The following is a 27861-nucleotide window of genomic DNA, read 5'->3' on the forward strand; positions in this document are numbered from 1 at the left end:
GAAAGTACATTAAGAGTTTAGCACTTGTTCTGCCAGCATGTTACACAGTAGGAATGGGTTGGGACTTGGAAGTAGGGTAAAAGAAATGGTTGTAGGTGTGAAGATATATTTTCCAGTTGAAACTACGCATTCTGCTGAATGCTGAATGCTGAAGATGATCATACCAAGGGATCATCAAACCCTGGGCTGACCAAGACTTTATCATACGGCCCTTGTGATGGTTCCGTGCTGCCCTGGAAAGGGTGCAGGTTTTGGGCAGGTTCCGGAAGAGCTGTCTGCTCTCTGATCCAGTTGGATTGGAGTGTCAGCATGGTGAAGTTTCCAGAGCAATCCTGAAATAAGGCCTTGGGAATGGGAGTGAGGGTGTATAACCTGTGTGTCGCCAAACTAGGGAATCTGTTAGGAAAACAGGAGGAGGGATGAGTGTCTGAAAAAGGGTGATGAAATATTAGTAAAAGCATTTGTATCTCCTGATCCTGATATTTAACACTCTTTTTCCTGATTTATAAGGATAGACACGTATACTGTGTTCATATACTATTAGCAACAGTGACCATGCCTAATGCTTTTTGTTATTGATCTTTTAATAATGAGACTAGAATGGAATCAATTACACAAAAATAACATTCTTGTTTTAACTATAAGTTACTGAATAATTGATAAGAAAATAAACTTCACTTAAGAGTTCCCAAACTGTTGGACCAAAGACCTAAATATAAGAGAGAAGAACTAAAAAATTTTTAGAAGAAAGCGTAAGAGTAAATCTTTATGAGCTTGAATTTGGCCATGGTTTCTTAGATCTGACACCAAAAGCACAAGCAACAAAAATAATAGATAAGTCGGACTTCAATCATCAAAATTAAAAAGTTTTGTCCATAAAAGGACACTATCAAGAAAGTGAAAAGATTACCCACAAAATGGAAGAAAACGTTTGCAAACCGTATATCTGATGAGGGTCTAGTATCCTGAATGTGTCAAAAACTCTTACAACTTAACAACACCAAAAGTCAAACAAACCAGCTTAAAAATGGGCAAAGGATTTGAATAGATGTTTCTCCAAAGAAGGTATACAAATGGCGAACGAGCACATGAAAAGATGCTCGTGCCATTAGTACGAAAACAAAACAGACCAAACCCATCGCCATGGAGTCGATTCCATGGGGAAACGCAAATCAAACCACAGTGTCATACCACTTCACACCCACGGAATGGCCACAAAAACAAGTGTTGGTGAGGATGTGGAGAAATTAGAACCTTCGTGCATTACTGATGGGAATGTAAAAATGGGTCAGCCGCTATGGAAAACAATTTGGCAGTTCCTCCACAAGTTAAAAACAGAATTACCGTGTAACTCCACAATTCTACTCCCAGGCATAGACCCAAAAGAATTGAAAACAGGTGTTCAAACAAAAACTTGTATGCTTCATGGAAGCACTATCACAATAGCCAAAGATGGAAACAACCCAGATGTCCCTCAGCCAATGAGTGGATAAGCAAAAAGTGGTATATCCATACAAGGAAATATTATTTAGCCGTATAAAGGAGTGAAGTACTGAGACATGCTACCACATGGAAACGTTATGCTAAGTGAAAGAGGCCAGACACAAAACACGGCCTACTGTATGACGTCATTTATGTAAATATCCAGAAGAGACAGATCCATAGAGACAGAAGGCTGATCAGTGGTTGCCACAGGTAGGGGGAGGGAAGAATGACTGCTTAATGGGCACATGATTTCCATTTGGGGTGATGAAAAATGTCTGGAATAAATAAGTAGTGGTGATGTTTGCAGAACATTGTACACGTACTTAATGTCGCTAATTACACACTTTAAAATAGTAAATTTTATGTGGATTTTATCTCCCCCCCCCCACAAGTTCCCAAATTATATAAAACTTACAGAAACCCTAGTAACGAAATACCTTTGACAAACAGATAAGCTCATGTTGGCTGAATGAGTGGCTATATCTCAAGCATAGCCGTTGGGATTGGGGAAAGCTTCTAGGACAGAAGAAGTACAGGACTGAGACCTGTGTTTTGGTCTAGGTTCTGTTATTATGTAAAAATAACAAGTCCTGTACATTTTCTGGGCCCCAGTAGGGAGCCTCGGACAAATCCCCTATTTCTAGGTGTGGGACAGTGTCCAGCACGTGTGGGACCTTTTCAGAGCTCACATTCCTTCCATCATCCTGTAGAATATTTCAAACAGAATGTTCTCCTAGCTGGAAAAGGAGCAATAGCGGTGACATAAACTGAAGCAGGGGAGGGTACAGCCTTTTACCATTTAAAAGCCCCAGAGCGGATTCTGCCAGGCTTCCCATTGGTGAGAAGTACAGGCAGTGGTCTCATTCATTTCTTCATACGTTATACACCAACAAGTATTTATCGCACACACTCGATACTGTGCCCAGCACAGTGCTGAACGACACAGAGCTTTTGAATTTATGGAGTGAATGTTCTAGAGGGAGGAGATATTGTTGAAGAGTTAATTATTGAATTACAGTTGTGGTGAGTGCCTTGGAGAAGTAAGGGGCGCCGGGAGAGAGTACTGCAGGGCCAAGGAAGGCTGCTCCAAGGAAGCGATGCTCAAGTTGTGATCTGAAGGATGACTTGGGATTAGCTAGGAAGGCAGGGAAAGGCGCAGAGAGCATTCCTGGTTATGGGGGAATTATGAGGAGGGAAGGAACGTTGGCTGGGAGAAGAGATGGTGAAGGAAGCCTCAGGCTGGCATGTCACACTGAGTTGTGGTCAACGTCCTTGAATTATAGGGCCAAGAAAAGTTCTCTTTGGGGGACCACAGATAGAAACTTTCGCGTGCAAACACTGCTTTTGTGTCCGCACAAAACCACCCCCTGAGCTCTGGGCTACATAACAAGCAATAACGAAATAGCATCTCTGGAACTTAAAATGCTCCCCCGAGCGGGCTGCAGCCTGAAGCCACCGAACCTCTATGCCCCTTTACATCTGCACAGAAGTGGATTGCAGTGTGGGTGACGGAGCAAATGGCTCTGGAGTATGACACCCAGGATGCTGTATGAACTTTCAGAGGCTGTTTCTTCTTTTTCTCTTTCTGTTTTCTTCCCACCAAACCAGTGAATCTAGGCTTTGAGGACGGTGGAATCACCAGGCGTTTGCTTAAGCAGTCACACCTGTTTTGCTCTTCGGGCCCATTGCACATCTTCTGTGGGTGAACTGGAATGTGAGGCTGGGGCCACTTTTGCAGCGGAGGCCACAGTCGCCATACTTTGATGGAACTCCTACCTGCAGGCCACGATCTGTGCTCCGAGTCGGCGTGGCTGGGAGGCCCCAGAGCAGAGCATCTGGAGCGTGTGCGGGTTGAGGCTGACCCCTCCAAAGGACGGCAGTGGCCACAATGACAGCCACAGTGGGAGCCTGATCCCAGACTGTCCCAGCAGTGAGCCAAAGTCCTCAGATTCCATTAAGGGAGGAGGTTACACGAAGTCCCCGTTCAGCATTCCATCAGTCTAGAACTCCACCACTTGTTCCGCTCTAACTTGGAAGCTCACCTACTGCCGTCTCTCTCTATTCTTTCTGTGACCATAAATCTACCTATCAGGCTTAATTTGTTTTTTCTTTGCTTGCAGGAGAGTAGAGCTGGAGAAAGCAACAGCTGTGTTGAAGAAATAATTCGGGTAAGGATTTTCTTTTTGACTTATCAACTCGTTGGGCATATCTGTTTCACATGTGAATACATAATAAACGTAAACCATCATTCGTTGCTTGATGTTTACCTTTTCTGAGGGTAATCACGTAAGTTGCCTAAGTGACGCTTTACAAAACAATGCTTCTTTTAGAAATCTTGGAGACACCCAGTTGAGCCACAGCCCATGATGGGGTCTTCGCACAGGCCGAGGTGACACTGTATTAAAGTGATCAGTTGGAAGACAGAGAACAGAATTTAGATGAAAAATATGGCTGTGTTCACATTTGGAGGCCCCCCTTATCACCTCATGTTTAAAAGCATCCTTTAATGGTCTGTCCTTTGTGAGTTGCCCAGGGGCTGCCTTGTTATTTTTCTCCTAAACTTCATTAGAATCAGAAGCACTTTGGCAAGGAGAGAAAGCTCAGTGTCTGAAAATGTGTTTCTGTGTTTTGCATTTTATCGTTTTCCCTATTACTCTCTGTATGCCTGCCGTTTTCATCATTGGCATCTCTTACCTGGATTCCCTTCATGAGCCAGTCTCATACCCAGATTGACTTGGGTTGGGCTGTTCTGCCATACTGGTGTGTTTCTGAGTATTCCTGGGTATTCAAACTTATAATCAGAGTGTTGTCTTTAACCCATATTTCTTCTTCACTCATATTTTTCTAATAATTTACATTTCTCAGAAAGTTGATATTATACTGGGCAAAACACCAAAACAAATTAGACCAGATGGTGTGGCAATTCCCTGTAAAGATTTTTTTTAAAAAAAAAGCAACTTTATTTTAATATGTTCCTTATTTTTGAACATCCCATACACTTTTTCTTGAGTTGGTAGTGAATTACAGTAATATAATTATTTGGTTTAAAATTTCACATTAACAATCAAGCTTTTCTCAAAGGCAGGATCTTTTTTTCTTTTCCTGGAAAGCATTATTTTGTTAAATCTTTTAACTCTCAAGTTGACCACAGTAATTGAAGTTTGATTTGTTAAATCCATAATGATTTTTTTTTTTTTCTGGCGGAGATTTACGTAGAAAACAATTGTCAAAGTAGGTAGCTTCATTTCTGGCATTTTAAGTGCACATTAAATAAATCCATATTGTGTTTTATACCTGTATCATCTCTCTTCTAGGCTTTTGCTTCAGATTAAACAACAGATAGTGTTAAGATGCTGATACAATATGATCTGTTTTTTCTTTCAACATTCTTTCATGTTAGGGCTCCAAATCTTCCATTTTTGAGCCATCTTCTTTGAATTGATAACGTTGTTTTGTCTGCAAAATGACCGTACCAGAGCGCATCAAACCCCTTTTGGGGGCTGATATTTAGAAAAATCCTGCTCTGTCTTCTCCTTCCTTGGCCCTTCTAATGACATAGAAGAAATCTGCCATTTGACGTTTCCATTCTCCAAGCAGGGCTAGAACTTCGAATAAGAGATTGAGTAATAACCACACCCAAAAGATACCGTTTATTTAGGTAAAGTAAAATTCAATTAAAATAAAAGTGAATGCTCCAGCCAAGAGTTTATAACTTTATGTATTTATTTATTTTCCAAAAAGAGCTCTGGAGTATGATACCCATGATGCGGTATGAACTTACAGAGGCTGTTTCTTCTTTTTGTCTTTCTGTTTTCTTCCCACCAAGCCAGTGACTCTGGGCCCTGAGGACTGTGCAACTACTAGGCTTCTACTTATGCAGTCACAACTGTTTCGCTCTTCAGGCTCAAACTCCTCAACCCACTCCTGCCTTCCCGCAACATTGACCCCTAATAACCTAACGACAACAATAACCTTGCACCACTGGTGCTTCCGCTGTCACAAGCCACCTCAAAACTCAGGTGGGGCAGGCATGGGATGAAAGGGAAGATGTCGACGACCAAGGAGATGAATGATTTACAGGCATATGCAGAGTTAAAGTTTCGACCCACGTGCCAGATGGCAGTGGGCATGCTATCATACAACAGCTGAGCGCTGGCGCCTCCTGATAACATGTCCAAAGTACATGAGACAAAATCTCGCTATCCTTGCTTCTAAGGAGCATTCTGGCTATACTTCTTCCAAGACAGATTTGTTTGTTCTTTTGGCAGTCCGTGGTATATTCAATATTCTTCGCCAACACCATAATTCAAAGGCATCAATTCTTCTTCGGTCTTCTCAGCCTAAGGTGTTTTTAATAATAGTTGGTATTTGGGGAGCTTCTAGAGTTCCTAACTTTGCCTGGAATTTTTATGGCTATCCCTACCGACTCACATCAGCCATCTCTAAGATCACCTTCCCCTCTTATCCTCAGCATGTCTTCTCCTCCAAACACAAGCGCAGCACTCCTTCTCTGTTGTATTTATTGTGTATCTGTCACATATCAGTATTCCTCCCAGACTGTGGCCCCAATGTCTGGAATTTAACAGTTCGTAATTTTGTTGAATAAATAAATAAATGAGAGTGGAAGAATCCTCTAAAGGAGGATGATGAATATCGTTTAGATGACTCAAACAAATTCCATTTGTTACAAATCATGTATTGGCCATTTGAGTGCCAGTTTTCCATAGGTAGTCTTCATGGAACCCGATTTGCTTTGTTAGTTTCTCTCCCCTTGTGACCAGCTCCGGGAAATCTGATGTGGTCAGGATCACCAGAGGGACTTGTTATGCGCAGCCATAGTGTTGAAGATATGACTCTGTCTTGTTGTAGAGGAAGAGGAGGATCATGAAGAATGCCTTAAAAGGCTTAAAACTTAGGGGTTCATTTAACAAGTATTAGAATGCCCTTTCTGTGTGGGAAGTATTAGGAGTAAAGTGGTGGGACCAACAGACATGATCTCTTGCCCTGTTGAACCTGACAGTCTGCTGGAAGAGACAGATATTAGATTTTGAAAAATAACAAATGAATGTATAATGTTAATAGTATAAGTACTCAGGATGTTATGAGAGCTTATGATAGGGCACATGACCTAGTTTTGGGTCAAAAACAGCTTCTCTGAGGAAGTGACCCTTGAACTGATAGTTGGCGGATGAATGGGAATCAGCCAGGTAAGGGAGAAGAATGGCGAGAGTTTCAAGCAGAGGACATGGAAGAGCTTGGCCTGTTGGAGGCTCCGAAGGAAGGACAGTAAAGGCCAAAGTGGCTAGAGAACCAGCAGAAAAGGGTAGACAGGAGACATAGGAAGGAGCCAATTAATGCTGTGCCTTCTAAGCCATGTTCAAGATCCTATAACCACTAGGGAAACAGTGAAGGATTTTGAGTAGGGAGTGATTAGATTGACAATTTAAAGGCACCACTCTGGCTGTTACAGAGAAGGGATGGGAGGGATGGGGGAGAGGGGAAGGAATGGAAGAAGCCAGAGTGGGTGGAAGGCTATTGTAGGAGCCTGTGTGAGAGATGAATGGTGGTCCCCTTGCCAAGATGGGGGATACTGGGGGAGACACTGGATTTGGGAGGGAGGGAGGAAATCATAAATCAGTTTTTGGACATGTTGAGTTTGAAGTGCTTTTGAGACGTTCAAGTAAATATGTAAAGCGTGTCTAAGTACATGGGTCTGGAGCTCAGATACAGACCAACATTTTCCATTAATCAACATGTAATTGGTAATGAAACCATGGAAATGGGTAAATTTGCCTGGGACAAGACTAGAGACCAGGAAGCAATGAGATCCTCAGTTCTAGGGAGAAGGTCAGGGAGAAGAAGATCCACTGACAAAGCAAAGAGAGAGGGAGTGGCCAGAGAAGTTGAGGGAAAATTATGAAAATGAAAAGTCCTAAGATCTAAGGAAAGAGAATCTCAAGGTCACAGTGTTTGTTGTATGTTTCCTAGAGGACAAGGAAGGTGAGAATGAAAACCACTCGGTGCATTTGGAATACAAAGGTCATAGGTGAGCTTAGTCAGTGCTGTTTCTGTGAAGGGGAGGGGGCAGAATCCTGATGAAAAAAAACAGTCAGTGAGCTTAGAGACCTCCTGTGAGGAAAGCCTAGAGTTTCCATGCAGTTCTCTTTTCATTTGCAATACATTCTACAGACAGTAAACCGAAACCAAATCCACTGCTGTTGAGTGGATTCCCATTCACAGCGACCCTACAGGACAGAGCAGAACTGCCCCATAGGGTTTCCAAGGCTGAAAATCTTTACAGGAGCAGACTGCCACGTCTTTCTCCCGAGGAGCAGGCTGGTGGGTTCAAACCGCCAACCTCTTGGTTAGTGGCCGAATACATACTATGCCACCCTCTATATACACGAATATATACTATGCGCTCCTTCTCTATACAATAGCAACTACCGAATAATGAAAAGCTAACGTGTTTATTGAATACGTATTATGTGTAACGAACTGTTCAGAGTTCCTTGTATGTGTTTACTCATGGAACACATAATTGAACACTCATAATTGCCCTCGTAAGGTAGGCACTGCTATCATCCCCATTTCAGAAATGAAGAAACTGAGGCACTGAGACATTACATCCAACTCATCCAAGGTCACAGAGATAGTAAGTGTTAGAGCTGGGATTTTAACGAAGAGCCCTCGGTTGTAATCACAAGGCAGTCTGATTAAATGAAGAAGTCCCCCTGACTCATTAATGGAACCACTCAGGCATTTTGCTGTGAGATGGAGGTTTCCTGTTTCCATGTGTTTATGATTTGGAAGTGCCTGATCATGCATTTATGCTCTCGAACTCATAGACGTTTTATGTCTACCGTTACTCAGCCTCATCCTTACCTTTTCTCCCCTCTCTTACTTTTGCTGAGGTGACAGCTTTCAAGTCATTTGAATACTGCACTATGTTCTAAAGTATAATTATTTTTTATTCTTACTCAGAGAATTTTAATCTTGGGACCTAATAAATCTGTGTGTTATTGCAAAATTCCCTTAACCAAGGGAGAAATTACAACTGCGTTCTATGAAGACGGGCAATAGGAGCTGGAAGCCCTCGTGGGTGACATCTGTTTGCAACAGACAGTTTTGTAAGTTACCCTATATTTCATCCTTAAAGGTTCCAGTGTTGTAATACTTACGTGCTTTTCGTGGCGTTATCCATTAATGGCAAACGGCATTAACATTTGTTCAGCAAATAAAATCTGGTTACAATTTAATGGGGTTGTGCAGGACTGGAATCTAAGATGCTCAAGTTTTATGCAAGACAGCTTTAGATGGCATTTGTTGTTGAGGGGAGCTATTCATAACATAGTGAGCCTTTGTAATAAGAGACCAGCCTTTGAGATTCTGGTCTGAATTTAAGGGATGAACTTGAAGACTGTTTCTCAGTGTAACGTCTGAGCAGATTACCTTCTTGGCTTTCATCGTACCTCATTAATTTAATTCCAATTTCCTGTGAAATATTTATAGTGAATATTTACCTAGAGTTGTGTTTCTATTTACGTGAAGGGAATGAGTGGTGTTTGTTTAAATTCTGGAGACCCAAACCAGCTTCCTGACATTATAATTGAGCAGACTTCCAGTAGATAAAGGGAACTCCTTTTTTCTTAGTTTTCCAGAAATTAAGTAGCCTCTTTGTCAGGATTTCCGAATGTGGTTCTGGGAGATTTGTTAGTGAGAAGAGAGCTGAAAACATGGTCCGATGAAATGAGTTCATTATGGCTCCCTCACATGTTCAGATGGTGGGACAAGGGAAGCTTGTGCTTAAATGTCTACATGCTTCTTAATCCAAATGAGAATAGTCACTCCATGTCCACTGGAAAATAGACAACAACAAGATGACTTGTTTTAAGTGACCCACTCAGGTCGTTTGCAGAGCTGGACTTAGGTCAGGTCTCCTGTGCTTCTGACCAGACAGGCTTTTTCAGCTCACACAGTTTCTGGTATAAATCATTTCATTTGTTTTAAACAGCAAAGTTTTCGTAATGACAAAAATGAAGCCCACAAATGGCAAAGTTAATCCAGGTATAACAAGAGAAGAGCCCCATCCTGTTACTCGTTGTAGTAAAATAAGAGCGAAACCCAAAGTAAATCTGATGGAGTCCTAGAGAAATTCACCAAGCAAAACCTACAAGGCTTATCCAAGATCAGTTCATTTTACTGGGCAGTGTTCGGCTTAGTTTTGTTTTTTCTGTTTGCATGTGGCCGTCTATATGGTTAGAGACAGAAATACCACACTTTTATATCTTATTTTGCATCTGTAGGGAACCCTGGTGGCACAGTGGTTAAAGCAATCGACTACTAACGAAAGATGGGCAGTTAGCATCTGAAACCATCTGGATGCCATGGATGTGAGTGGTGCTACATGCCTCCAGCTGCAACCTTGCTGGTAGAGACTAGGGGAAGTGCAAGGAAAACTTGTCCGCTAGCCAGATCACTTGATGGGCTGGGTTTCTGGCCAGTCAAGAAAGCCATTTCACACTTGCTTGTGAAGATAGTTAGAAAACTTCAGCATTGCATTCGAGGATGAAGACGTTAAAAATACTTGATTCTGGCCTTCCAAGATTAATCAACAGAACTAAAAAATGATGTGACTGAAAATAATTCAGGAAGAGGTAGATTTTTCTCAGTACCGTGCAACACCTGCCAGGCATGCGGGAGGGACTCAGCAGATGCTTATGGGATAAGCAAATTAGAGGAAGAATGGAAAGGAGAAAATTAATATAGATGTGCCCCTTCTGATACCATGACTTCCTTGAAAGCTGATTCTCAGAGCCTGGTCCTAACAACACAAAACAGAGAAGGGTGGGACTGAAGACAAGGTTGCTGGTACCAGGTGTGTGGTCCCCTGGGCTCCATGTTGTCATCCAGCTCCCATTCGTTCCAGCTTTGCTTTTTTTTTTTAATTCCTGTATATTTGAGTGAGTCTCCATTTTCAGAAACACAAGGGCTTAAACTTGAATCGTGTAGGAAAGTGCAAATTCTTATCTTTATCAATGAAGGAAGTTTGCCATTGAGTTTTTTTTTTTTTTTTACTGTATAGATTTGAAAATATTAATGCAGGTAATATTATAGCATCCCATACTACTTTCAAACGTGTAAATTCCCCAAGGACATACTTATTTGTAATCTGGTTTCACCTGAGTGCTGTTGTCCAAAGTGAAGCTCCAGTGTTGAGCGTTGGCCAACCACCTAGTTTTATGTCCTCGCCTAAATTTACTTCACAGAACCAGTGCCACTTCATTTTTCTTTCTGGTTTCTGTACTTAACTATAACATAAGCATATATGTATTCATCGGATTTTGAAAAGCTTACTGAAGAGGCGAACTGAAAATTAGTTACGGAATTGCTATATTTTAAGTCATGTAATAAAGAGTTTTTGGAGCGCTAATTAAGAAGCGGAGCCCTGGTGGCGCAGTGGTTAAGCGTTTGGCTGCTCACCAAAAGATCAGCAGTTCAAATCCACCAGCCGCTCCTTGGAAACCCTCCGGGGCAGTTCTGCTCTGCCCTATAGGGTCATTATGAGTTGGACTCGACTTGCTGGCGATGGGAATTAAGAAGCATATAGACATTATAATATTTACTGAAGTGATTTACTACAAATCTGAAGGCAGATAAGATTATACTTGTTTGCGAAGGTATTTTTAGAATGTGAGTGTGTGTGTGAGTGTGTGTGTGTGTGTAACCCTTGTGTCACAAAATCTCTAGCATGAAAGGCCCAGTGACTTTCTCTATCTCTACTCCGCATGTTTTCTTTCCTTCTTTTTTTTTTGGTTCCCACTCTGACCTAGGAATTCTCTCAGTTGAGAGATCTCTACTTGCAAACAGCTCCTCAAGCACAAGGCACCAAAGACCTTACAGCACCATTACTGCCCCCGTCAAATTCCCTAAGGGCACCGCCATCTTCCTTCCCAGAAACCGGGTCCCGGCTTAGTCTGTGGCTGGCGTAGCCATGCCTGAGGCATTGCCCTCCTCCGGGCTGGGTCCCTCTGTTGAAGTTATCTTTGCTCTCTGCCTCCAGCCGTAATGCATCCATGCTTGGTGTCTTACCCACTCGGGGCAGAGTCCACTCCACTCCTGCATCCTTCCAGGGGTTCCCGGGATAGATCGGTGCTGTCTTCTCCCCAGCAGCAGGGCCGGGAAGGCTGGGTCGTGGGCCACTCCAGGCGGTCAACCAGCTGAGACCTCTGGCTCTCGCTGATGCCACTTCCAGGGCAGGATCCCAGTGGACAGACTGTACTGTCTTCATAAGGAGGGACTTCCTCCCCTGGAGAGCTCACTGCTGACCTCGCCAGGCACTCCCAACTCTCGTGTGTCCTACTGTCTTCTCCCTTTGCCTAGTCCACTGCTTCTCAGCCACTTTCATTACCAACTCTCTAAAGGGGAATGATGCCACAGATAGGCAACGATTCTGCGCCGGCCCCGTACGTACATCTACGCTGTGCCTGTAAAGAGAGCAAGAGTGTTTGGTGCAAGAGTGTTTGGTGCCTCGAGGAGCGTTAGAGCCCCCGTTGAGAATGCGCGGCTGAGTCAAACATCTCCACTTGACTCAAACCTTGGTGCCAGCACCTCCTTCTCACTCTCAGGAAGGAGCTTCACCTTCTTTGTCACTGAGGAGATAAGTGCTATCCAATGGGAAGCCCCTCGGCCTGCTGATTTCACTCATTCAATGTGCCACACGCTGTTCCAAGTACTAGAAATACAGTGGGGAACAGAATTGGCATGGACCCTGCCTTCCAGGGCCTCTTACATTCCAGTCTGCTGACAGACTCAGGAACGTACCTGAATCTTGCCCACCCTCCCTTCTCTCTTCCCTAAAATAGAAGAAGCATTCCTCCTCCTGCTTCAGGCTGATTCCTCTACGTGAGCTTTGGAATCCCATCCACTTACTGCAGCCTCCTCAGGAGCTAGCACATATCTCCCTCTGCCTTGGGTCCCTTCTACCTTCATCTTCTTGTCCTCAGAAGTAAACACGCATGGATTGTTACTGTTAGCTGCCATTGAGTTGGGCCCCCGACTCATCATGCCCGCCAGGCACAACAGGGATGAAACGCTGCCCAGTCCTGCGCCATCCCCGTGAGGGGCTGTGGGTTGGACCGTTGTGATCCATAGGGTTTCCGTGGTCTGATTTTGGAAGTAGATCCCCAGGCATTTCTTCCTAGTCTGTCTTAGTCCGGAAGCCCCTCTGAAACCTGTTCAGCATCATAACAACACGCGAGCCCCCACTGACAGACAGGTGGTGGCTGTGCACAAGGTGCCTTGGCCGAGAATTAAACCCAGGTCTCCTGCATGGAAGGCAAGAATTCTACCACTGAACCGCCAATGCCTGTGTATAAATTATTCGCATCTTACATTCTTTTTCCTTCAGTGCTGCACTCCTTCCTAGGCAGACGTCTCTGACCAGAGTCTCTCTGCACGCTCATTTCCCATCTTCCCTTCAGCCCCTGCTGTCGGCTGTCTACTCCTATCACTTCTCTGAGCCTGTGTTCTCCAAGCTCACCACCCCAGGCCTGTTGTCACTAAATGCCAGGACCCCGCCTCACTTCATCTCCTGGTGAGCTTTGATTCCGATGACCGCTCATTCCACCCCAAGATGCCCATGCCCCCAGCATCTCTCACACCACACCATCCTGGGGTTATTGTGGACTTTTTTGATCGTTTCTTTGTGGCCGTCTCTTCCTATAACTTCCCTTAAGTTTTGGTGTTTCTCAAGGCTCTGCCCTGGCTCCCTTCTCCCAGGCTACAGTTTCCCTGGGGATTGTCCCCTACCCCCACGGCTTCTGTTAACATCTGTGCAGAGATGGCTCTCAAGAATATGTCTCAAACCCTGCTTTGGGGGTGGGAGGGAGGGAAAAAGGGGGCGCCATTGTTTAGGAAGCGTTGAGTTTCTATTTATGGTGCTGGGAAATTTAGCAGTGGATATTCATGATGGTTGCACAGCTTAGTGTAATTGGTGTCACTAAATTGCACACATGAAAAATGTTGAATTGGCAAATGTTGTGTTATGTATGTGTGTGTGTGTGTATCTACAACAATTAAATAAAAAAAAAAAAGAACAGTCCAAGTAAAGAAGTGACAGTCATTATAAACAAGTGAAGGTCATTAAAAAAATAAAACTCTGCTTTGTTTCTGAGTTTCAGACTCACATATCTGACTGCCCAAAATGTCTCCACCTGGAAGTCTCACGGGCTTCCTAACCTCATCTCACACCACCACCTCTTTTCCTCCAGTATGGATTCTTGTCATTCTCCTGGGCACCCAGGCTGTTGAGTTCTTCCTCCTCACACTCTCCCTGTTCACCTCCTTACCAAACCTGTCCGTCTAGCTCCTGAATCGCTCTCAAATTGGTCTGCTTCTCTCTATACCCACACGACCACCCTCTTCAGCCCACGTCGCTTCCCATCTAGATGACTTTAGAGACCCCCTCGCTGGCCTCATGCCTCGAGCCTGCCCTCTGCAGTGCAGGCAGAATCAGCTTCCAAAGCACAACTTTGCTTCCAGCATTTCAGTGGCTCCCCCCTGTGCTCAGGACAGAGTCAGATTCCTGGACGAGATTTGCAGAGCCTTCGATGCCCAGCCCTGCTGACTGCTCCAGGTTCGTCTTTCTCTACTCTCGACTCACAGTCCATACTCCCGTTCTGCAAGGGGTTACCCTTGCTTTCTCCTCGGCTTCTGGGCTTAACTCACCCTCTTCCCCTACCCCTGACCACAAATTCAGCTGCCTGACTCCTGCTGATCTTCCATGCCTCAATAAGATGTCAGTCCCTCCGGGAAGGCTTCCTGATTCCCAGAGTCTGAGTTAGATGCTCTTATTCTATGTTCCCCAACCAGAAAACAAAACAAAACAAAACAAAAATGAAAAACCATTGCTGTTGAGTCAATTCCAACTCATAGTGACCCTAAAGGACAGGGTAGAACTGCCCCATAGGGTTTCCAAGGAGTACCTGGTGGATTCGAACTGCCGACGTTTTGCTTAGCAGCTGTAGCTCTTAACCGCTATGCCACCAGGGTTTCCCTGTGTTCCCTAGGCACCCTTTATTCTTATTGCAACACTTAGTATGCTGAGTCATAATGGCCGTATCCCCCATTAGGCTGTTACCATCTATCTCCTGGGGCTAACACAATTAATTGAACCTCCATTAGTACATAATGGAGATTCAGTTAATACTGAATGAAAAACAAAAACCAAACCCGTTGCCACTGAGTCAATTCCCACTCAGAGCGACCCTACAGGACAGAGTAGAACTGCCCCGCGGGGTTTCCAAGGCTGTAATCTTTACCGAAGCGGACTGCCTGTCTTTCTCCTGCGGAGGGGCTGGTGGGTTTGAACTGCCGACCTTTTGGTTAGCAGCTGAGTGCTTGAATACTGAATAATAAATGAATAAAGAATAATGAATGAATGACTTTGACCTTTTGCTGAGTGTTGGCTCTTGTTCTCCACTCTGTTGTCCTTCAGTCCTGTAAGAAAAAAGTCAAGGTGCCGTCCCCCTAACACTTCAGCTCTCCAAGTACTGCCCAGACTGTTGTGTTCCCTTGGAGCATTTGTGCACATTCCACACTTAGCACAAACGCAAGAGAAATGAACATTGACTGTTAACTCCCGCAGGTTAGAAGGGAGAAGGCGTCCGGTAGCTGCTGCTGGTATATGCTTCAGGAAGGCTTAGACCTTTTGTATCTGCCACTTGTGCTCTGCTTATCTTTCACAAAACTGAGCTTTTCATTTGGATAGATAATGCCTGTGATGTACAAGTTGAAGAAATCAAGATAATAAATTTGCGGGGATAATTCGGTTAATTACCACGTTGCTGCTTGTAGAATCAAGGGCTGGAAGTCAAAGCTATTTCTCCTGCTAATATGCTCTGTTTAGAATAGTTCTTGGAACAGTTAAAACACATCTATCCAAAGTGATCAACTCAAGACACACATTTGAAAATTGTATTTATTATCATGAAAACCACACACAGTGTTCTCTGCTGTTTTTTTCAAATTGAGGGTTAGGAAATGACGCTGATTGGCTACAAATTATTATCATACACAGGAAACAAATAATTTCTAAGTTAGAATATGATAATTTGAGGATTGAGGAGATCTAAGCCTTGAAAATTAGAACATCTGGAAAATAATCACATATTTTGAATCAGACATGATTACCTCTAGTTCTTAAAATTATTTAGATTATTGTAACAGAAAAAAAAATTAGAAACCTGATTTTTCTTTTGTGATGGCATTTATATGTTGTTTCATACATTCTGATATATTTGATTTACAGGTATGCAGCCTCTGGGTTTTTATGCTTGTTGCATACAATGAAATTTAGGCGTTTGAAAAATGCAGGGGTTAGGATGCAGACATTTTCCAGAGTTTGAGAAGCTGCTCGCGTATTTATTTGCCTTCCTCGTTTGATCTACTGGTGAACTTTCGATTCTGATGACCACATATTCCATTTTAAAATGCTCTTGCCCTTGGCGTCTCTCACACCACAACCTCCCTAGCTTATTTCTAATTTTTGGGTTGTTTCTTCTTACTTTCCTTTGATGGTGGAGTTTTGTTCTGATTTTGAAAGCTACCCACACAGCCTGTAATTTCAGAATAGGCAGCCCCACGGAGCCCTGGTGGCACAGTGGTTCAGAGCTCGGCTGCTAACCAGAATAGGCAGCCCAGTGCCAGGGTTCTCTGTTGCTGCTACTGGTGTTAGCGGCTGTGGAGTCGGCTCCCGACCCGTGGTGACCCCACGCACAATGGAACAAAATGCTGCCCGGTTCTGTGCCATCCCTGTGATCAGGTGTGGATCGGATCCTTGTGAGCCGTAGGGTTTTCACTGCCTGCTTTTCGCAAGTGGATCACCAGGCCTTACTTCCTAGTCTGTGTTAGTCTGGAAGCTCCGCTGAGACCTGTTCAGCATCACAGCAACACACAAGCCTCCACTGACAGACGGGTGGTGGTGGCACTTGATGTGCCCTGGCCGGGAACGGAACTCAGGTCTCCCACGTGAAAAGAGAGAAAAAAAGGTTGCCGTCGAGTCGATTCCAACTCATAGTAACCCTATAGGACAAAGAAGAACTGCCGCATAGGGTTTCCAAGGAGCCGCTGGTGGATTCGAACTGCCAGCCTTTTGGTGAGCAGCCAACCTCTTAACCACTGTGCCGCCTAAGAGGCGAGAATTCTACCACTGAACCGCCAGTGCCTTATGGGTGTTTTCACCCTCCCAAATCGGCTGTGTTTGAACATGAGCTCTTTCTTTGCACATAGTTCTATCCCCGGGCCCGCCTGGGCCTCAGAAGTACTAGAGAAGTGGTCTGCTCAGTACCCCAGCCCGGCACCTCCACTCTCTGGAGACCATGCCTCTGCCAAGTACTATTTTCCTAAGTACTTTCAGTTCCCGTGTATAAACTGGGCAGTGTGGCCCTGTTCCTATCTCTGGATTTGGGGTTTGAAAATAGCTGTCAAATGCTAACGCTAGCTGATTTATTTAATTTGTTGTAACTTTCTCCCCCTTAAAAGGTGTGCCTGTTTATGCAAATGTGTATGTTTCTCTCGTGGATTTCCTAGAAAGTCCTAAAGGTTGTACCCTATGGACAGTTCATTGTTTATCACTCCAACTCTGTTTTCATTTTAGTGCCTTGCTTTGTATTATTATTATTATTATTATTATTATTATTGTAACTCTAAACAGAGTCTTGGGTTCTGTGGAATTAAAAATACTAAGGACTTTATGTTCTACTCCTTATTTTTTAATTAGTCACTTACTATGAATATTGGTTAGGTTTCTAAAACCTGATTAAGAATCTTAAGGTCAGCATGCGATTATTGACTATTAGGCATGAATTTAAAACACTATTTATAAGCTACCTGTAAATATATTTTTAAATAGGGGTTTATTTCTGTATATAAAGTACATATTTTCTTAAAAAAAATCACTCTGGAATTCCATATGAATTAATTTAACATCATCAAGACTTTCATATCTGCATATTTACTTAATAAATCATTTTAGCTTTCCCTTCACCGGCAGTAACTCACGGCCTGACGATATTTTTGGCCCATTTGTACGTGTGTTTTTGAGTTCAGTTTAGCAAAATGTCTTTCTGTGAGGAGGGGGGATGGTTGGGCTTATAAAAATAAAACCTTTAAGGTTAGCTAAAAATGTTAGTTATGGCTTATTAAAATATATATATATATATATATATATATATATATATATCAACCCCCCAAACCTACCCAGGCCGCTTCTCTGGTAAGCAAGCTGCGGATTAAGACTCTGGTGAGGTAAAGACTGGGCTTCAGATAGGAAAGCTGTTCGAAAACTTCGCTGCAGAAAAAAGGAGGAAAGAAAACCTAGCTAAGGTGCAGTGAAGAAGACGATATTGCAAAGAAAAACGAGAAACAGCAAGTTCTCTCCAGACTGAGAGAGAAAAAACGCTCTCCTCTGGTCTGCAAAATTAGCATTCACCATTTTGACTTTCTAACTTTCCATTTCCTTGTTTCGTCACTGAAGCCTGTCACTACCCCCTTCACGTACATACCCAGCCCTGAATTCCGCCGGAAGAAGGCAAGAAATGGAGACCAAGTCGTTTTTGGACGTTTGCTAGTTTTTGTTGTCTGAAACGGAGAGCCCACTGTGATACGAATAAAGACCCGGGAGCAGATTCTAGCATGTAAGATGGTGCAGATGGAGGGTCCTGGGGGCTGGAGTCGTCTAGAAAGATCGTCAGCCGCCCTTGGATAGTTGAAATGATAAATCACTTCAGCACAAAAGAACACAAAAGGAGATTTGTTCCGAGTGAGCGGGGCAGAGTGCTAGTAGCCCCAGGGGTGATGGGCTGTCTGTCTAATAAAGTATTTTTAAAGTGTCTACAAGATCAAAAGCCAAACACATGCAACTGGGGGAAAATGAAATGAAAAAGCAGCGAGCAAAATATTTGGTGAACTAGAACAAATGTTCAGGAAATCAGATCGGCAGTACTTTTGGCTTGAGCGTTTTTACACTCCCACCCCCACCCCCAGTGTCTTAGCAGCACTGGGAAGACTTGGAGTCCCGGGCAGGATGTGTGGTGGACCTTGTCAACATTGAAATGATAAGAGAACCAGTCAAATCAATATCGCATGATAGCCTTTTTTCTTGGAGGGGTAGGGATCTGAATAACTTCCTTAGACTATAGCAAACTCCGTGAATTAAAGCAACGGAAACAATAATACCAGTATCTTTGATTAACATGTATTGATCACTTCTATGCCCTTAATATCTGTTATCTCTTTTAATCCTCACAACAGCCCTATGTGATATCATCCCCATTCTACAGAGGAGAAGACTGAGTTGTAGAGAGGTTAACACACAATAAGTAATAAACTCTAAACCTGACCTTTTTCTCTTAGGAGTTGGGAGTTAGGTCTCCCCAGACTCCACAGCACAAGTTCTTAAACTTCATACAGAGTTATTTTTAAAAATCTGAATATTTTGCATAACACAAGTTGCTTTTACTGAGCAAACTCTTTTTGTGGGGATGCATCAGGAATCTTGTGTTTGTACCACCTTTTGCTTGAGCCTTGAAGAATGCATTGTGGCTGCATCTGTTTTTCCAATGGTAAGAAGCTGCAAAAAAAGTTTGCAAGGAATTGCCTGAGGATTGATGCATGCTTCTTGTGACGTAAAGGGTGTGTGGCGAGCATAGAAATACCTTCGATGGTTCCTTCCGCCTTGGTTTGGAGTACGTACTCACGTGTAACTTAGTTACTGAGCAGTACAGTCTTCAAGTGCTGGATTCTTTTTTTCTCAGCCAGTGTTATGCTGCCTCCTATGGAGCTTTGTGTTGACTAGCACCTCCTGGTGGAGGCTCTTGCTCATGTTACCTCCAGTAAAGGCAGCAACAGGGGGGCAGTGGTGGGTCAGTGGTACAATTCTTGTCTTCCAAGCTGGCGACCCAGGTTCGATTCCCAGCCATTGCACCTCATTGGAAACTCGCTTGTTGTTAGGATGCTGAACAGGTTTCAGCAGAGCTTCCAGACTAAGATGGACTAGGAAGAAAGGCGTGGCAATCTACTTCTGAAAGTCAGCCACTGAAAACCTGTGGCTCACACGGTCCAGTCCCCAGCCGATCATGGGGATGGCTCAGGACCAGGCAGAGTTTTCTTCCATTGGGCATGGGGTCACCGGAAGTCAGGGACCAGCTTGATGGCAGCTAACAACGGAAGTCAACAATAGTCACAGGCGTCCTCCTCTTGAAGGGGGTTGGATAAAGACGAAGAGTCGAGGGGCACCAAAAGTTGCTGGTGGCACAGACGCGAGTATTCCCTGGAGCCTGGGCTTCCGCGTCGGACACCCCTGTAGTCAGCAGCAACACCTCTGCCTTTTACTGGCTGGGCGACATTGAACCAGTATCAGTTTCAGTACAGTACACCTTTTGCAAGGAAAAGTACTATTGTTCTCACTCATTATTTTATAGGTTGTAACATCTATTGCTGGATAAATTTATGAATACAAACGGCTTAGTGAATCAACATGTCTAACAAAATGTTTTCAGTCATCAAATGCAGCTCTGGAGGTAAACCAATTTTGTAAATCTGTGACTGAAATAAACATTTTATCTTGGAACGAAGAACTGTTGGCTGCTATTATTCTTGTTGTTAGGATAATCGAATATTTTCAAATTCATTAGAGATGAGGTTCACTTAAAGAACTCTCAGTCTCTGAAATCCAGTTGTAGAATATTTGTGAGGTTGTCTTTAATGCTACGAAACAATTGCTTTCCCAAAGGATTCTTGGCTATAGGAAAGGATTAAACTAAGATGAATAGCAAACTCCCCTAAAAAAAATCTAGCTATTTGCTTACACTTTATTTATAATGTGGCATTAATGGAACAACAAGATTGTTAGAAATCTCCTTGAGGTTGATTGACAGACAACAAGGTATAATGACAAAGCTTCCTTAGGATAAGAATGAAAGCTAGTGAGACATTACAAATGACTTCACAAAAATGTAGCTTCATATGCAACTCTTCAAGTGCCTGCACTGTGTAAAGTGGCTGCAGAGGACGTAAACACAGACTACACACCCTGGGGAACATCTGTCTTGATAGGTGGTTGATAGCTTTTTAGCTCTTTAAGTACAGTCAAAGTGCCTGTTTAAATTACTGTGCCTTTTTAGTTGATTGTAAAACTATGTTCATTTATATCAGAGCTTGCCTGTAAGTTGCTGTTATAAGTATATGGTTATAGTAAGTATACCTAATTAGGAATCAGATAAGCCAGGCAAAGTCATTTTTATAATATATGTTCTAGTCTACTGTGTGTCGAAAGATTCCTTCTGAGAGCTCACAAAGGGTTAAAAATCCTGCATCATTTCTAACTAATAGCAGTATTTTCACATTGAAATAAACTACGTAGATAGATTCCTCGGAACAGCTGTCCCACTTATTGGCAAGTGACGTAGACGCTACTGCTTAAATATAAGTCTTAAATATAAGTTCTTTCTACGTAAAGACTTAGCCAACTGAAAAGAGCAATATGAAGCTTAGCCATCTATTTGAACTCAAAAGGACAATGAATTAAAATAGTCGAAGTCATCAAAGAAGTAGGTTTGGGAAACCTGCAGCCTTCACGTAGACCCTGAAGAGAAGACACAGAAAGTAGATGGCTTGACATTCCTGTTCCGTGTGGGTTAGTGTCTCTTTTCTTTCATATTATATTTTTCCTTGACGTCCAGATGTAATTTCAATTAGAGTGAGATTGCCTACATTTCTGTATGTTTTTGTAGCACCCAGCTAATAGTCTCCGTAAGTACTTGGATGATTTATTAAAAATATAACCTCATGAAAAAACTATCTCATTCAGTATTTAAAGACATTTCATATACATTCAAGTGTGGGACATATTACTTGTTAAATTGCATTCAGTGCTTTGAGTTATTACTATTAAAAAAGCCAGTGATTTCTAGGGTCTAGAAGTGCATGAGAGCTGGAAGTTTGCATCTAGAAAATGTATGTCTTTGTGGCAACTCAGAGGCATCTAAAATGACAAACTTTATTTTTATCTCTGACAGGAATTCATTCTTGACTGAATTAGGAGTTTATAATGATAGCTATGATGATTGGAAAATGAAGAATTGGGCATACATATTCAGCATGGTATATGGTAAATGTTCTGACTGATTTTCTTCTCTTCCAGTGGCAAACGCAGGCTAGTCGTATAACTCAAATGAGAGTAAGGATTTCACACAACTTGATAAAGTGCTGTTCAGAACAGCAACACTTCAGCTCAGAGACAGAGAAGGTAGAGAGCTGGAAGGAACAGCACTCTTACAGCAGGAAAAAAGTGGACAAACAGTAGATTAACTACTTTTATTAAATCCACGAGAGAACTGAAGTTAAAGCCATTCACTTGTGGTATTTCTGTTATAGCATCACTAGATAACTAAGACAGAATCTGGTACCAGAAAAGTGGGGTGCTGCTCTAACAAATACCTACAATTTGGAAGTGGTTTTGGAATTAGGTAATGAGTGGAGGCTGGGAGAGTTTTAAGATGCTTAACAGTAAAAGCCTACATTGTCTTGAAGAGACTGTTGGTAGAATTATGGACGTCAAAGGCAATTCTGGTGAGTGCTCAGAAGGAAGTGAGGAGACCTGAAGAGAAGTCTCTGTCGTCTTAGAGAATTCATACGGCACAAGCAACGGAATGTTGCTAGAAATGTGGGCATTAAATGTGCTTCTGGTGAGGCTTTAAAAGGAAATGATGAACATTTGACTGGACAATGGAGGAAGGACAGTGCTTTTTATGCAGTGACAAAGAGCTTGTCTGAATTATGTTCAAATGTTTGGTGGAAGGTAGAACTTGTAGTGATGAACTTGGATATCAGGCTGGGGAGATTTCTGAGCAAGATCTTAAAAGGGCCATGTGGTTTCTCCTTGCCACTTATAGTAAATGTGAGAGGAAAGAGATAGACTTAAAAATGAACTGTGCAAAATGAAAACAAAACTTAAAGATTTGGAAACTTCTGTTGTACAAATTAAGGACATATGTCCTAGAATGTTCAGCAAGGATGTGACTATACAATCTTTTGTTAAAGAGTTTAAGCCTGTGACTGATGGATCTAACCAACTATCACAACAAAAACCCACCAGCTTAGACTGAAGGGGACAGAGAAAGAATGAAAAGACAGACCGCTGTATACCTCTTGGAATTCTACTGGCAGAAAACAGGTCAAAGGAGCTACATCTGTTGTCCTCCAAGAAAAGAAAAGAATCATCCCTGGAGCAGCTCAGAGATCAGCAAAACTGTTGGAAGGAGCACGGGAAGCAGAGCCTTCTCAGTTTCAAAGTGTGGGGCCACCATCTCCTGGATCTCAAAGGGTAGGCCACAGCTTCCTAGGTTTCAAAGAGTCGGATCTTTGCCCACTTGGTTCCGGAGTGTGGGCCTGCCATTAAAGTGTGCCAGGGGAATGGGGCCACTGCCCAAAGCTGAGGGGGCAGGGCTGCCATGCTCAAGGGGCAGAAGAACGGGGCCTGCTGGGGTCAAGGGGGTAGGGTCACTACCCAGATGGACTAGGAGAATGGGGCCACCAGCAGAGTTGCTGTCCCAGTGGGCCTGGAAGGTAGAGCTGAAGCCCAGGGCTGAGGGGCCTCTACCCAGAATCCAGAGAATGTGGCCAACGCCCAGAGTCTGGACAAACAGCAGACTCTGTTGTCTAGATGATCCCAAAGAACAGAGGATTATTTTCAAGACTTGAGAGCTAGTATAAATTGTCTGCTGGGTTTTAGACTTGTTTGATGCCACTTATCCTTTCTTTCCCTAACATTTCTCCCATCTGTAATGGAAATGGCTACCTTGTTCCATCATTGTATTTTGGAAGCGGATAACTTGTATTCTAGTTTTCAGAGGCTCGCAGATGAAAAGGCATTTTTTCCCCAGGATGGAATACCCCTAAAGTCTCACCTATATTTGATTTAGATGGTTCAGAAGATGAGATTTGGACTTGGAGTTGATTTAATACTTTTGGGATAATGGGATGGGGTGAATGTGTTTTACATGTGGGAAGGACTTGAATTTTGGGGGGGGTCAAAGGATGGAATGTTGTGGATTTAATTGTGTTCCCCAAAAATACGTGTTGTAAATCCTAACCACTATGCCTGTGATTATAATCCCATTTGGGAATGGATAGTCTTTGTTATGTTACTGAGACTAGATTAGTGTAGGGTGTATCTTGAGTCAATTTCTTTTGAGATATAAAAGGCGTTAAATGCAAGCTTAGAAGCAAACATGGGGAAAGAGAGATACCAAACCACATGAAGATTGTCTGGGAGCAGAAGCTGAAAGAGACAAGGACCTTCCTTCAGAGCTGACAGAGAGAGAAAGCCTTCCCCTAGATACAGCACCCTGAATTCAGACTTCTAGCCTCCTAAAATGTGAGAAAATAAATTTCTGTTTGTTAAAGCCACCATTTATGGTATTTCTGTTATAGCAGCACTAGATAACTAAGATACTAACATTCACAAATTGGAATCCCAGAAAGAGAAAAAAAGAGAGAACAGAGCAGAAGAAATGATTGCTGAGAATTTCCAAAATTAGTGGCAGACATCAAACCAAATATCCAAGAAGCTCAAAATCAGAGAATACCAAGAAGGATAAATACCAAAACACACACACACACACACACACACACACACACACACACACACACATGCAAGCACACATCAAGGTATATCATAGTCAAACTGCTGAAAAACAAAGACAAAGAGAAAATCATGAAGTCAGCCAGAGAAAGAAGGCAAGAAGGCACATTACCTACAGAGCAACAAGGATAAGAATTTTAGCACTTCTCATCAGAAACCAGGCAAACAAAATGGCAGTGGAGTGACATCTTTAAATCTTTAAAGTGCTAAAAGAAAAAAATAAAAACAAACAAACAAACAAAAACTGTCAACCCAGAATTTCATACTCAGCAAAAATATTCTTTAAAAATGTAGGAGAAATACAGACTTCCTTAAAAACTAAAGGAATTCATTGCTGGTAGTCCTAGTCTACAAGAAATGTTAAAGGAAGTTCTTTACGCAGAAGGAATATAGTCAGAAACTCAGATCTACACAAAGAAAGTAAGAACATCAGAAAAGAGATAAATAAAGGTAAAACAGCAGCAGCATATAGTAAGTGCTGAAGCCAGGAGCAGACATTATCTGAGTTCTGTAATAGATACCATCTAGGATACAAATGAAGCCTGATTGTTGAGAAAGCCTGGGGAAGTTCTGTCCAGGATCATTCCTATCCAAGCTGACATCTTGGATAGAGCAAGGCTTTAGCTAGGTAGAAATAGATATATTTATTCTCCTTTAATTTCTTCAGTCGAGATGCATTGATAATTATTGGTGATTGGAATGGGAAAGTTGGAAACAAAGAAGAAGGATCAGTAGTTGGAAAACATGGCCTTGGTGATGAAAATGACACCGGAGATCCTATGATAGAATTTTGCAAGACCAATGACTTATTCATTTCAGATATCTTTTTTCAACAATGTAAATGGTGACTATACACATGAACCTCACTGGATAGAATACACAGGAATCAAATTGACTACATCTGTGGAAAGAGACAACGGAGAGGGTCAATATCATCAGTCAGAACAAGGCCAAGGGCCAACTGCAGAACAGTCTATCAATTGCTCATATGCAAGTTCAAGCTGAAACTGAAGAAAATTAAAACAAGTCCAGGAGAGCCAAAATACAACCTTGAGTATATCCTACCTGAATTTAGAGACTATCTCAAGAAGAGATTTGACAATTGAATACTCATGACCAAAGACCAGATGATTTATGGAATCACATCAAAGGTATCATACATGAAGAAAGCAAAAGGTCATTAAAAAGACAAGAAAGAAAGAAAAGACCAAAATGGACGTCAGAAGAGACTCTGAAACTTGTTCTTGAATGAGGAGCAGCTGAAGCTAATGGAAGAAATGATGAAGAAAAAGAGCTGAACAGAAGATTTCAAAGGGTGGCTTGAGAAGACAAAGTAAAGTATTATAAAGAAAAGTGCAAAGTTCTGAAGTTAGAAAACCAAAAGGGACAAACACGCTCGGCATTTCTCAAGCTGAAAGAACTGAAGAAAAGATTCAAGCCTCGAGTTGCAGTACTGAAGGATTCTATGGGTAAAATATTGAATGACACAGGAAGCATTAAAAGAAGATGGAAGGAATACACAAAGTCACTGTACCAAAAAGATTTGGTCGATGTTCAACCATTTCAGGAGGTAGCATGTGACTAAGAAACAATGGTATTGAAGAAAGAAGTCCAAGCTGCATTGAAGGCATTGGTGAAAAACAAGGCTCCAGGAATTGATGGACTATCACTTGAGATGTTTCAACAAATGGATGCAACCCTGGAAGTGCCAAGAAATTGGAAAACAGCTACCTGGCCAACCAACTGAAAGAGTTCCATATTTATGCTCATTCCAAAGACACATGATCAAATAGAATGCAGAAATTATCGAACAATATCATTAATATAACACATAAGTAAAATTTTGCTAAAGATAATTCAAAAACGGTTGCAGCGGTACATCAACAGGGATCTACCAGAAATTCAAGCCAGATTCAGAAGAGGATGTGGAACAAGGGATGTCACTGCTGATGTCAGATGGATTCTGGCTGAAAGCAGAGAATACTAGAAAGATGTTTACCTGTGTTTTATTGACTATGCAAAGTTACTTGACTGCGTGGATGATAACAAATTATGGATAACATTGCAAAGGATGGGAAATCCAGAACACTTAATTGTGCTCATGAGGAACCTGTACTTAGACCAAGAAACAGTTACTCCTGCAGGACAAGGGGATACTGCATGGTTTAAAATCAGAAAGAGTGCAAGTCCTTTTACCATACTTATTCAATTTGTACGCTGAGCAAATACTCTGAGAGGCTGGACTATATGAAGAAGAACGTGGCATCAGGATTGGAGGAAGTCTCATTAACAACCCATGATATGCAGATGACACAACCTTGCTTGTTGAAAGCAGAGAGGACTTGAAGCACTTCCTGATGAAGATCAAAGACTACAGCCTTCAGTATGGATTACAACTCAACATAAAGAAAACAAAAATCCGAACAACTGGACCAATAGGCAACATTGTGATAAATGGAGAGAAGATTGACATTGTCAAGGATTTCATTTTACTTGGATCCATAATCAATGCCCATGGAAGTGGCAGTCAAGAAATCAAACAATGGGAAGGAGGTGGGGGCCAAGATGGCAGAGTAGTCAGATGCTTCCGTTGGACCCTCTTAAGACAAAGACCCGAAAAAACAAGTGAATCAATTATGTATGACAGTCTAGGAGCCCTGAACATCTAAGGAAAAGTTGAAGAACCAGACTGAGTGGCAGGGGGAGGGAGAGATGGTTCGAAGCAACAAGGAGTTGTCCGACCTGACCTGGCAAGAGCCTGAGCCCTTCAGGCCTCATCAGCTCATGGGTGAGCAGTGAGGCAGGCCAGCAGCGGTGCTCCGGAGGCGTATTATGCACCGGGAGAGACCCAGCTGCAGAGAGTCTACTCATCCACCCAGAACCAGGGAGAAGCAGCCCTAGATTGGCAAAAGAGAAGTACTTGCGTGCGGCCTACCACGCGGATCAAAAACACCTGCCTTAGGGAAAAACCTCTCTCCCATTTGCCTCCCTGCTCCCTGCTCTACACTGGGTCCTGGACCAGCTTCAGCAATTGCCAAGTCCCCTGGGCCGAAAGTAGGAACCGTCACAGCCCTGAGCCATTCTCCCGGCCTTGGAGAGTGAACAAATTAACAAACGGGAAAAAATGAACCGCCAGCTCCCGTAAGCCAGGAACCCAGGGTAGGCACAGCTCCGTTGCCTAGGCACGGGATAAGGGACCCATGGCCTTTGAGTGCCTTTCCCCCTGCATAGACTTGTGTGGGCCCATCTCAACACCATAGGCCATTACCGCAGTACAACAGGGTATATACCTGAAGTCTAGAACTGTTTCAGCTGTGAAGTGGCAGGTTCTTGACATTGGACACTGCTCTGCTGATTAAGCAGGGTCTTTACCTACCCACATCAGGGGTCTGAGGACTGGTGGCTCCACGCACACCATCTAGCCACCTGCAGTAAGGTCCCATGAATAAGAGGTACCCCACCCCCCGTCCTTACAGCCAACAGCATTGGGTGCTCATAGTCTGGCTGCAAACCCACCCACCTACGCGCTCTAGGGAACAGGGACACGCCTTCCTCCTGGACACTCGGGGGTGGCCGTCAGCCCCCTGCCTTGCTCAGAGTGTTTCCCCCTGCTGCAGCCAGATGCCTGTGCCTACACCAATCACCCATGCCTGTCTAGGACTGTAAGTGAG

The 27861-nt window shown here is 43.0% G+C and overlaps 1 protein-coding gene across 1 annotated transcript in view; it reads left to right on the plus strand.

The window, feature by feature from the left end:
- AFF3 (ALF transcription elongation factor 3) overlaps nucleotides 1-27861 on the plus strand; it is a 481878-nt gene that overhangs the window by 185752 nt on the left and 268265 nt on the right. The window contains exon 5 of the mRNA XM_023734036.1: nucleotides 3606-3653. Coding sequence (XP_023589804.1) covers nucleotides 3606-3653 — 48 coding nt within the window. The remainder of the gene's footprint in view (nucleotides 1-3605; nucleotides 3654-27861) is intronic.

Source organism: Trichechus manatus, unplaced genomic scaffold (assembly GCF_000243295.1).
Source record: "Trichechus manatus latirostris isolate Lorelei unplaced genomic scaffold, TriManLat1.0 scaffold00004, whole genome shotgun sequence".
In the NCBI taxonomy this organism is placed as follows: domain Eukaryota; kingdom Metazoa; phylum Chordata; class Mammalia; order Sirenia; family Trichechidae; genus Trichechus; species Trichechus manatus.